The sequence below is a fragment of the Uloborus diversus genome, chromosome 5 (genome assembly GCF_026930045.1).
Source record: "Uloborus diversus isolate 005 chromosome 5, Udiv.v.3.1, whole genome shotgun sequence".
NCBI classification, from domain to species: Eukaryota; Metazoa; Arthropoda; class Arachnida; order Araneae; family Uloboridae; genus Uloborus; species Uloborus diversus.
Genome location: NC_072735.1, coordinates 76,362,965 through 76,376,137, shown reverse-complemented (window position 1 = coordinate 76,376,137; position 13,173 = coordinate 76,362,965). Strand labels below are relative to the sequence as shown.

At 34.9% G+C, this 13,173-nt stretch overlaps 1 protein-coding gene across 1 annotated transcript in view; it reads right to left on the bottom strand.

Annotated features, from left to right (window-relative positions):
• LOC129223343 (bromodomain adjacent to zinc finger domain protein 1A-like) overlaps positions 1-2,064 on the bottom strand; it is a 142,800-nt gene extending 140,736 nt beyond the window's left edge. Inside the window, exons 1-2 of the mRNA XM_054857912.1 lie at positions 1,637-2,064; positions 11-89 (exon numbers count right to left, since the gene is read on the bottom strand). Coding sequence (XP_054713887.1) covers positions 11-89; positions 1,637-1,749 — 192 coding nt within the window. The 5' untranslated portion in view covers positions 1,750-2,064. The remainder of the gene's footprint in view (positions 1-10; positions 90-1,636) is intronic.
• Positions 2,065-13,173: the final 11,109 nt, after the last annotated feature.

Genomic DNA, 13,173 nt, shown 5'->3' with positions numbered 1-13,173 from the left:
CAGCTTCTTGAAAAGTTAAATTTGGTTTTCCAGTTAATGCACAAGTCCACACCAAACTGTTGCACAAAATCACACGTTCAAAAAATGATCTAGAATTGGAAGAAAATATTTCAAATAAAAAGCATGTCAAAATGCTAAATTTTTCTCTTTAACAAATCTTTGTTAAAGAATTGCTTATTTGTAAAAAAAAAAAAAAAAAAAGAGGGAGAGTGAGAGAAAAACAATCAAGATCACACCCATTTTCTTGCCCCTCCCCCCTTCCGACACACATACAATGCTGGGGCAGAGAGGGCGCAAAGTGTTCTAAAATTCTTTTTTGCCCTATTTCAGAGATTTATTTCAGTAACCTTGAGAGTAGTGGCCAGTACTTCCAAGTATGGCCTTGGTCCTATCAATAGAAATTAACTCTAAACACCTCATCTAAGTGTAATGTAGAGTTAAATGTGCAGGATTCATGCCAAACAAATGTTTCGTAACATAAATTGCAAACACTTGTTTCAGAGCTATAATAAGGAGCTTACTATTCTGAGCTTACGCATCATTGCATAAATTTGTAACCAAGTAATCTGAATTTAAAGCACTGATACACAGAAGGGGCTTAGTTTTCAATCACCAAAACTTGCATGAAATATTTTTTGCAATTTGTTAAGTTTAACTTTGATTTTAAAGAAAATATTTCATTTATAATATAGGTGCTTATGGTTGCCTTAAAATATTTTGACATAAATTTCAGGATATAATAATGTGACTGTATATTTTAGTTAATATTTACAAGCAAGCTTAGCTTGAGAATCAACTCGATCAACTAATGGGCAAAGCAGCTCTTGCAAGAAAATAGTCAATATTTTGTCAAATTTCTAGAGTTGTATTTATTTGAAGTAATAGTTTACATTACTTTCATCTTTTTTGGCATCTCATCTTTTTTTGGCATTTACTGTGATATGCAGTATATGAAAATGTGTTGGAAGGGCATCCATGTTAATGGAATTCAAGAGCAAAACATCATGACAATATCATTCCAAAAAACAATGAAGTAGATTTAAAAAACAACAAAAGATTCAAAGGATATTAATCTCAACATATTTTTAAAAATAATTAAATAGAAATTTTCTAAAATTACTTTAACTGGGTCAGAATTGCAGCTATGCTTTCAATTGTTGATTAATATTTATTTATTTTTGACTTTAATACATTATTTACTAAGATTCACAAAAAATCACATCATTAGCAGAAAATAAAAAAAATCCTCCCGTGCAATTTTCATCAAATGCAAATGAACTCGTTATTTTTTGAAAGTTATTATCGAATTTTCCTGTGAGAAAAAGCTGTCACATATCGATAAAATGAACATAATGCACAAATTTTACAAAAGAACCTACATTTAATCCCCTTGAAATACGATTATAAGGCCAAAAGTAGCGCTCATTGTTAATAAGAGAGACTAGGCCTACCAAATATAAGAAATTTTATGGACCGCATTTACCAGCAAATACTTAAGAGAAAAGACAATGCAGATAAATATCAGAAATTGAAATAAACAATGTTTAAGTTTAAATACTTTGAACGAAACATCAATTATTCAACTACGAACTCATGAAAATAATGACGTAGGTCATATAAAAGGTAGAGTACTTACTCGTATTCTCTGAATACTTCATTAGTAGCTTTACAATAAAACAGCTCTTCATTTCGATCTAAATTCTTCGGTAATGGGTTCCTTTTAAATATTTTCTTTTCTAGCAGAGGCATTTTGAATTTTAAACAATGAAAGATCCAGATATGAAAATCGAGTATCACAAAGCAAGTAAGTCAAATGGTAGACACGATGGTTCCATTAACTGTTTTCGGTGTTCACCTGAAATCAAAAAAACTAACCAGCCGCAACGACATGAATATCGCTAGAGAAAAGATAGTATTTCAGCCGGTATTAAGATGATCACACTATGCTAACATAAATATTCTAAATAAACAAAACAAAAATAAAAGTTTCACATTAATATTTACAAAGAAATAAATTATCCTTCACAATCAAATCACATTAAAGGCTTTCGCGGCAACAGACTGCATCTGCTTCAATGCCAGTTTTCTCAAGTCAGTACTTTGACTTCAGATGGGTCGAGGAGAGTTGAAATAAATGACAGCACAGAAAATCGGAAGGCTGCTTGACAAGTTTTGAAAACAAAAATATGAAACTTTAGCGTGTTTAAAAATTTATGATCAAAATACTTGAACAGGGAAGCGAAAACATCCAAAAAAATTTTTTGTTTTTATAAAGTCAATAATTTCATTTCTGTAAACACCGAAGTCTGAATTATGGTGGATGCCTTTCCTCACTTTTACAAAATCATATTATATTTATTTTTCATAAATTTTTAAAAATTGCTGACCAATAAAGAATAATGTGTTCATTCCGAAACGCGCCAATTAAAATAAAATAAAATAGACCGTTTTTAATCATAGAGACTTCGTTAGATCAGAGCAGATTAAAAAAGCAGCCATTTATTCGAAAGAAAGTAGAAATATCATTTTCAGTACTTTTAAAATTATTAATGATGTTGAATTTAATTTTTTGATTTTTTCTACTAAAGGCAAAATGTTTTTACAAACTTCTAGTACTTGCGGTTTGCAGAATCCCGTAGTTGTAACGATAAGATTCGGTATGTTTTCACAATCATTATCTTTATATTTGTCAATATCTTGAATATCCAGTTGCTATGTTTTTCTTCTAAGCTTATAGGTAGGTAAACCAAGTGACATTTTTGTAAAAAAAAAAGTAATGAGTAATCCTAAACTAGCGTCCCATCCCTAGGGACGCTATCATGACGCTTTGAGGTCGTTTTGTAGTGCACAGCTGCACTAGCGCCAATCGCTGTCACTACACACGTGCTCTTTATAACTTTTTGATCTGAAAAGAAAAATTCGCTTATTTTTATTTCTTTGTAAAATCATTTACTTTACTTCCATATAGCCTTTTACATAATGCTGGTACCTCCGTGCTCGAACGGAGGATCATATATGCCACCGTTGACAGCTGCCTGCAGGCATAAAAGGGTGGGTGGGTGGGGGGGGGGGGTTGTAGGGTCCTGTGTGTTAACTCAGGCAATAAAAAGTCAACTCTTGACAACTCGAAGTCCCAAGATCCGGCTAAAATCTTCGAGTAATCGGTAGTTCGAGCCATCGAAAGTTCGCCTCCCAGCTTTCGCAAGAATAATTTTCTTTTTCTTTTTCAAAAAGAGTGCATAATAGATAGAAGACTATAACATTTATAGTTTGGATAAACTAATTATTAGCACTACGTAAAAATTTATTTTTACAGAGAACAAATTTTATTAATATGCTTGAAAAAGCGATGTTATTATGGAAAAGTCTTTAGTTTGTTAACAAATTCAACCTATCCACTTTTTTAGCTTTCCAAGTACTGCTGTACAACATTTGAAAAATCTGATACTTGCTGATTTTGGAGGGTGGTAAAGATTCTTCAACTGAATCTGCATGAGTAGACTTTCCAAGAACCGCTCAAGGCCGTATCCAGAAATTTTTTTCGGCAGGGGCCCGGATTTGCATATTGACCTAACACACACGCACACACACACATAAAAGTATATTGACATTGAAGATGTTTATTGTCTCGATTTTTAATGTTTTCCACTGTTGGAATGTTGTTATTTTTATTTAAACTTTTTATTATTTTTTATTCATCTTGTAGTGGGGTGAGGATAACAGGAGAGTGTAGAACATCCATAACTTGGGGTTCGGGGGTTTCTCCCCCGGGAATGTTTTGAAAAAAAGTTATAAAAATCTGCATTTTCGGGGCCCTCTATGGGGTATTTGAGACTACAAAAATATGAAGCAAAATAGGCAAACAAAGTCTTTTAAAAGTTATGCATTTTTTGCAATTAAGATCAATCGAAATAAAAATTGCTTGCTCGACAAATTGTTGACATTAATCGACAGAGAGGAAAAACGAGAGAGGAGAAAAGAGAAGCAAATCATCATTTGCTCATATCGGCTTTTAGTGCAGTTTGTGTTGATCACTTCCCCAACATCCCCCCCCCCCTCTTTTTCATCAAATGCCCAACAGTATAAAAATTGTATAAAATGGTTTCAAAGAAATGGTGTAGAGTTTCAGAAAATTAGAACAAAAGAGTAATATTCTGGCAATTCGAACAATTCATACTTTATTTTCTTGATAAGAGACAAAATTGAAGAACTTTTCAAGGAATTTCAAAAACTTAAATAATTTTCATGAACTCTACAACAGTTGAAATTATTTAAAGCACTTTATTTGCACTTTAGAAGTTGATTACACAGTCCTACAAAATGATTATAACTTTGTAAGACACACCCGTTTCAAGTTAAAAATAAATGTAACGAAATATTTCTCAAAGCAGACAATTTTTCTTTTCAATCACAAGTAGCTCAGAAAATGAAATACAGTAGAGTAAGTGTTATTTTTCTTCTCATGCTTAAGATATTAACAATATTCTGTAGAAGAAAAATAAAAACAAGCAATAACAAAAGAACTTCGAAAATACTGAACTTGGCATAAAATAAATGTCAAGAAATGGAACATACAGTAAAATCTGTAAAGTTGACCACCCTTGTAAGTTGACCACCTGTCTAAGTTGACGGCTATTTTCAGACACAGAATTAGATCTAATCATATAATTCAACCTCTAAAAGTTGACCACCTGTTTAAGTTGACCACTAAAGTAGTGCACCGCAAAGTGGTCAATTTACACAGGTTTCACTGCATGTCAAAAAAATTTATCTTGAAAAATATGCTACAAAAACGCGAGAATCATGATTTTTGCTTTTTTTACTCAGGATGTATCAAAGAGCTGAATATGGCACATCTTGGTAAGCAGACACTAGCCTAATTGGAAACTAGGGGCCCGGTCCTTGGGGAGTTCCCGACTCGAAATCGGTGCAGTGTAAGTTTTATAAGAGTTTAGAAGGAGGAGGGCAAGAGCGTACACAGCTTTGTGACTGGCCCTAAAATTTCTGTGCATGCCTCTGGAGGAGGGCAACTCTGTCAAACTGACAAGAGGCCTGCCTAGGCCTTGGAAGCGCCCTGAATTGAATTTGGAAAGAGAGTAGGAAGTCTTAATTAATTGTCTAAATTACAAGTATGCTTTGCAGCTAATGAGAACTATAATTGCTTTTTCTGCATTTTTTCAAATTTTCCCTCGTTTTAATAGTTACAAAATTAAAAAAAAAACATTGTTATTTTCCTTTTCTGGCATTAGAAACAGCACAAAACATTTCGGGTTTCGGAGGGGGAGGGGGTTAAAACTTAAATGTTCCCGGCACCCAATATGCCCGGCGCCCAATGTTCCCGGTGCCCAAAGTGCTCGGCGCCCAATGTGCTCGGCGCCTAATGTTCCCAGAGCCCAAAATGCTCGGCACCCAAAGTTCCCGGCGTCCAAAATGCTCGACGCTCAAAGTGCTCAGCGCCCAAAGTTCCCGGCGTCCAAAGTGCTCGGCTCACAATTGAAGGCACCCAATCTTCCCATTTCGACCAAAGGTAGCCTAAAAGAGCGTTTTTGAAACTTTGAAAGAATTCTGTGGGAGAGCTCCCAAGCTCCATCCTTTTCACTATGTTCATCAGAACTGACCTACAATTACATATTTAGGAAACGTCAATTCCCAAAAGCTTCAACGATGGCACTCCCAATCAAATCCCAGAAAAAAAAAAACCAAACCCAAATCGGAAAGAAAAACACCGACTCCTTCATCGATGCTTACGCCATCATTAATGATTGTATTAAGTTTCGTTTTAGGACGTCAATTTGAAAATTTTTCTGGAAATCCCCGAACCACCTCTCAACTTAATACCATTAAAAAAGTCTAAAACTTCTATATTGCAGCCTCAATTTCGAAAAAATTCTCCCAGGTAACGCCCCCGAACTCCGTGATAACATCATTGAAAATCATCTACTGTTTTATTTCTAGAATTTAAATTTTGGAAAATACCGAGAGAGGGTCCACGAACGTTTCCGCCCACTAACATTACCAAAGATCCTCTTAAAACTGCGTTTTAAAAGCTAACTTTGGAAATTTTTGGGAGAGCATCCCCTTCTCTCCAACATCTTTGAAGATAGTCTTAAACGTCGTTTTACGTTTTTACGATCAATTTCAATAACTTTTTCGAGTGAGAGCCCCCGAATTTCTCCTTTCCACATCATCAAAGATCGTCTGAAATTACATTGTTAGAGCTAACATATCAGTGATTTCTATGGAAGAGCCCCCTTTACCCCCCGCTTCTCTACACAATCGGAGATAACAACTGCGTTTTTAAAAGTTTCAAAAAATGAACGAGGGAAGCATCCCTGAACCTTTCCCCCCAACATTACCAAAGATAGTCTGAAATGAATTTTTAAGACTACAATTTCGAAAATTTCTCGGGGGCGAAACTCCTATTTTTGATTGAATCTTATGCTTACGATTAGGTTCATATTTATAATATTTAGATCTAGTTTTGACTCTGATTCCATTTTACTCCAGAAGGTAAAAACTCGCTTTATTTAAGATGCTTTTGGAAAAGTTCAGATACCACCGATTTTATTTGTACACACTCGTCCAATCTTTTGACCTCTCCACGGCCCTGCACCCTTTTTCTGGTAGGTATCTAAACTCCCAGGCTCCCTGGTATAGTGTTACCCCCATTACTAAAGCTCTAGGCACGCCCCAGTACAGAACCAAAATCATTCTATTGATGTATAAATGTGGCTTCAAAAGCTCGAACTAATAGAATATCATTTAACTAAAGGGGCGAAAAGTGCAAAATGATACTGTCATTACTAGATGCTGAGATGAATCGCATTTTCGTGCGCTTTTGCGCACCATATTTTCATTTTTTCCATTTCCCTGATCACTCAGTTTCCCTTTTGTGAAAGTTAATTTAGAGTGTAATTTTGAATGCATTTGCCCTATGAACAACTAATTCCATCCATCAATTGCAGTAATACTTTGTAATTTTTAAAAAATATTTGTCTCAACTGTTCTAAATTTTGACAAAACTTTTTCTTGTAAGTATTACAAATTGTAATTTGTTATCACCAGTATTGGTTTGTTTTAATATCTCGCTATTTGGTTTTATACTTGGCAACATAACATTTAGAAATTATATAGTGCCTTGAGATATTGTTTATCGAGGTAAAGAATAATGAATTGAAACATATTTTCAGATATTTAAATAGTTATAATTGCAAAGAATATAGAAAAGAAAGCGAAAACGAATAAGAGAAACTAACAATATCACATTTGGTCAAAATTATCGTAAATGTGAAACCAAAGGGCTAAAAGCAAACACAAACTTCTCCTGCTCAAGAGAAAATGATGTTAATATTGGAAAAGTATCGTTTCTTGGAAAGAAATAACAGCTAGCTATAAATTAAAAAAAAAATAATAATAATATTACATGCAATACAAAAGAAACACACACACACACAAAAGAATTTGTCCAAAAATAACCCGCAAGAGACGGAATTATTTGAAGATGAAGGACTTCTAGAAAATTAGAAGAGGTGAATCGCGCATTGTTAACGTGCTACCGATCTGCGTGAATTTAGAAGGAGCATTTTCAACTGTAGGAAAGCTGAGTACTAAAATGAGTTCCAGGCTTAGAGACAATTCAATAAATGAATCATGTTTTATGACATTTGTTTCTTCATTTTATATTTGTTCACAGTACGTTTTCATAAATGTACGATTTTCGTACCCCGCATTATCCGCCATGCCGGAAAAAAGCGAGGTTGACCAGCGTGCCGGAAAATTCGAATTTTCCGGCATGCCGGATAATTCGAGGTTTCTTTTGCAACAAAAAAAAAAAGTAAACTTTCCCATTCAGTTCCAATCAGAGAGCAAACCACTAGAAGGAAAAAAAATAATAAATCCCAAAAGTAACCTCTTTCAAAAAATATGTGTATTGCATATAATATGTGCTTGTTATTTATCGTAGGTCATTATTAGTGGATTTAATTTCTACCTATAAAGTAATCAATTCAGAACAGTGGCGGATGGGACAGCAGGGCCCTGGCATTTACAGGGAAGCCGGCCCCTAACGATATCGCACATATACGTGCGTGTATGAGTACAAGACTATTAGCTATTTAAATAACTCGACAAAAATTCAGATCAAAACAGTCTACAGTATCATGTATCATGGCCGAAAGAAAGGTCAAAAAAAAAAAAAAAAAAAAAAAAAAAAACTGGAGGGAGAGTGTATGAATTTGACATTTGACGCCGCTCCTCCTTAAGTTTTTTGAAATGTTAAAGTTACAGGTGGGAGTGGCGAGATGCAGCTTCTAGTTTAGGAGGGAGTCATCATTATAATTTGAACATTCAAATGAGGAGAATTCGCGTTTCATATGCGATAAAAAAGAATTAGGAATACGAACATTTAGTAAAAAGTAAAATATTAGTGAATGTATTGGGGGTCCGGGGGTTCGCCCCCGGAAAATTTTTGAAATTTCAGATTTGAAAGGGCACCTTTAAATGATTTTTAGCCGATCTTAGACTACGTTTGGCAGAGGGAGGTTCGTAGAATTCTCTCGAGAAATGATAAAAAATGTGAGATTTAAAAACGCGAGTGATGACTATCTTTGGCAACGTTATGGGAGAAGTGATGAGGTTCAGGGACTTCTGCCAATATTTCTCAGTTGAAATTGCCACATCGCATGTTTAGACGTTTTTCAAAGCTCTTTCGGGAATGGGAGAGTTTTTTTAAATTGAAGTCCTCTAACAAGATTTTTATCAATAAATTGTCCCCCCCCCCCGCCATTTTTTGCAGGCACACCTTATATGCAATACCGGTTGAAGTGGAGGAACTTTTTGTTTTTCTGCAATATCGCGTGAAAACAAAATACACAATTAAGCGGTGTCAAAAGCGAAATTTTCGAGGATTTTTAGTGATGTTAGGGAAGGGAGATTAAGGACAGGGCCGTCGCTAGATCAAAACGTTTTGTGGTGGTGTATAAAATTGTCGATCTTTTAAGTAAAACTTTCAAACGTATCTTAAATGCAATGGGGTTTTCCCGGGAATTAGCAGTTTTAAAAAAGCATTTTTCACGATCATTGGTCTTTGGTAAATGTAAGACAGAGAAGCGGTTCAGAAGCGTTCCCCCGTTCACTTTTCAAAAGTGAAACTTTAAAAACACAATTGTTTTATCTCTTATTAAATGCTAAGGAAATTGAGGTTTGTGTACTCTCCCTCGATAGATTTTTTTTTTTTTTTTTTGAAGTTGTCTGAAAACGCAGTTTTAGACAATCTTTAATGATGTAAAAGACAGGAGAGATTCAAGGGTCCACTCCCAGAAAATTTTCAAATTTGTAGTCTTAAAAATGTATTCTAGACTATCTTTGGTTATATCAGAAGCTGAAAAGGTTCGTGAGCTCTCCTTTGAAAAGTGTAGCTGTAAGAACGAAATATTAGACGGGAGGAAAGATTCAGGAGCGCACAGTTGAGAATATTTGGAAATTGAAATCTGCAAAACGCAATTGCAGGCAATCTTTGCCAACGTTAAGGAGAATTGCAATTTTTTCCACATAAAACTCTAAAAACGTAGCTTTAGTCGACCTTGAATGATATTAAAAAGAGAAGATGTTCAGGGTCTTTTTATGAAAATCTCTTCTGAATTGCAGCCCTAAAACTGAAAGTTTAGACGTTTTGGTGGTGTAAGGGGGAGGAAAGGTTCAGGGACCTCCGGAATATTTCCAAGTTGAAGCCTTACTCGTAAAAACGAAATTTTAGACTATAGGGGGGGGGGGACTTTCTTAAAGGTTTGTGTGAGAGGAGCTCTATTTGAAATTTTTCGAAATTGCGTGACTTAATGTGACTGTAGCCTTCTTTGATGACGATATAGGCTCTTTCCGGAATTCTTTCAAAAAAAAAAAAAAAACATTTTGACGGCCTATTTATTCATTTTTTCCCTCGTAACTGATTTTACGAAGATATTAATACAAAAGAAAAGAGAAAAATGTGTAGAAGTGCATGTCAGCGACCCCTTTGTGTGTGTGTGATCCCATCATATTTTTTATCTATTCATTTTTTCTTTTTTTTTTACTGATACTTGTCATGGATATGTACTGCACTAAATACCTTTTTTTCGCTAAAAAATGTTTTTTATGTATGTTTCGGCGGCCCTCGTTTTGGTATATTACAATGTATAATCTTGGAAGTTCCTAAATAAAATTCAAATTCGGCATTTTCTTTAAAAATTGCAGAAAAAGTTATTTTTGTCACTTTTATTCCATTTGTTCATTTAGTAAAAATGATGGTTTGGGAGCGCTCCCCCCAGAAATTTCGAAAGGGAAGTTTTAAAAATGTACATGTAGGCTTCTTTGATGGCGGTAAGAAAAGGGATAAGGATTAGGAATCTCCAAATTATTGCTTTTATAAGATAGAAAAGAAAGACCATCTCGAAATGATTCAGATGAACGACAAAATTCAGCCCGTTATGGGAACATTGCAGCAGCTCCTGGTTGAAATCAGCCGATGTCCCCTTGACGGGTTTATGTTCATTATCCCTGTCCCTTACGAACGAGAGGCAGTTTTGGAATAAAGTTATCTTATTAGTCGATGAATTTCCCGCGACACACAGAAAAACATATTTCTCACAGCATACAATTGTAAAGTTCACTATCTTTCTTTCCCTATTTTAGAAAATTGGAATATTATGAAATTGCGACAGAAATATAATAGATAAAACAAGAAAGAAAACCATATGCAATTGTAAAATTCAATGCGGCCCAAATAGAGGCGGCCCTCCGGGCAAACGCACGGCTGCCCGCCGGCCCCATCCGCCCCTGATTCAGCAGCAATTATTGTTACTGCAATTTTATTCATAATTTTTTTTAAATAAATTAATTTAGGTTCCTTTTAGAGAGGTAATTTTAATTTTTATTTATTCAATATCGTAAATTCTTTAGCACTAGTTTAGTGGCGGTAACTTATTGCTCAAATGTTTGCTTACTTAGTTTTAATTTAGTTTTTATAAAATTATTCGTTATTAAACAATATTTTTCTTGTTAAATTAACAAATGACATTGTTAGTAAATATTTTTTACATAATTAAACTGTTTATTAATAATAATAAGATATGTAATAACTTATATTCATTTATAAGCTGAACATATTTTTTATATTATTATTATTTTTTTCTTAACCACGATTTTTCCGGCATGCCGGAAAGGACCAGGCAAGTAGTGTTATTGAAACTCTGGTGACCGTCGAATTTTGCGGCATGCCGGATAATGCGGGGTAATACTGTATGAAATGTGACAGCAAAACACTAAGTTTTCAAAGATTCTTTGAGAAATTTCAAATACCGGTATTACGGTATCACCTTTCAAAAATACCGATTACCGGTATTGAATTTTTGGTCCAGTATTGCAATCCCTAGTTGCGAGTCAAAAGCAGGGTTGCCAGACGTCCCGGATTTGAAGGGATAGTCCCGTATTTTGAAAAATTGTCCCGCGAACCGGGGAACTTCCATACGGGACAGCTAAAGTCCCATAATTTTTTGACTAAAGGAAAGAACCCCATTTTGGTTATGATTTCAAAACGCTCTAGTTTAAAAACTGCCCAAATGAAATCATGGGCGCCCATATGCAAAATTTTAAGGGGGGGGGGGGTTCAGGCAGGCCCGTGTCCAGAATTTCACGAAGGGAGGGGTTTCAAAGATCTTTTAAAAATCATTTCTCGCAGTGGCATCAAAACACCCCTTGTACGAAATAATTCATTTCTGTTTTATGGTTATAATCAAGCAATGATATACTTTACCGGTCAACGCCACAGAGCCATTGATTTTGCTATTCCTAGGAAGAGATAACAAGTATAGTATTACATGCATGTAAGGAAGTTTAGGTTTCTCCAATTAGTTAAATTCCGGCTACGCTACTGGATATAATGTTGTTTTAAAGCTTCTTCAGAGTCAAACCTTTTATCTGTTAACTACATTGCATATTGCAGAAAGTATTAAAAATTTCGCACAAATATTTTTTTCTTACATGCTGTAGTATACGAAACATTATTCCGTATTTAATGTTTTGTATTGTCAGGCTATTCAGTGGTTCTTTTGCCACTGGTTTTCTAGCATACAATTTTAGTCAGTGAAGAGTGGGTACTCGTAAATGGGGTCGTTTCCAAAATTTTAAAAGTATTTTTTCTGAAAGAACATGCTTAAAAACATAGGATCTAACCATTTTTTAAATAATTTGTTTAAGTTTAATATTTTTAAACATAAATCGTTGCGCTTTCATTGTTTACATTTCTTGCCGATGACATCACAAATGATGAATTGCCATTCTGTGTTGCCATTCACAGGCCCGGACTGGCCATAGACTTGACCGGGACTTTTCCCGGTGCGCCCTCTCGAAAGGCGCCCTTCTGTTCTTTTCTTATTTTCCAAAACAGTGTTTTAGCAAAATGGAAATAAATTATGTGGAACCAAGAAGTGATTTTGCATGAGAATATTTTCACATGCAAAAGCAATGTTCTTCTTATTTATATAAACGTTCCCTTTCATTACCCTCATAAAGGCAATTAATCCCCTCTCCTTTCGTAAATGGTCTGCTCCCAGGGCATCGTTTGTGACTCATCTTCTGCTCCAAGTTTCAGTTCTGAGGACAAAAGCAGACCCATGGTGTTTCTTCAATAAAAAAGGGTGAGGGGGAACGTGACAGCACATATCTATGGTCAAGTATACGAGAATGGTTTGATTTATTGACTGTACTTAAGTTGCTGTAAAAGAGCGTATAGCATGACTCCCTGTTCTGCTAACGATCATACCTGCAGTAGAAGCAAGTAAGAAGACAAATAATGTTAATTTTTGAAATCTGCGCATTAAAAATAGTGTAATGTAGAAATAAGCCGTATAAAAGCAATATTTTAGTGGATGGATGAACACGATGACAGATGTCGAATTTTTCGTCGCTTCACAAAAAAACTATTAGGACAGGACTGTACGGTGATTCCTAGATTTTTCTGAGTCAAGGCGCCCTTTTTCGAACTAAGATTTTTGCATGGCACCTTCCCAAAATAAAAGTATGACTTGTAACTGACAGTCAAAAATAAATACGAGTCATGTATCTGCAATGAATAGCCCTTATTTATCCTGTAGAGGCTCTGTAAAAAATAGAAAAAAGTTTCACAAATAAGTCTAAATTAGT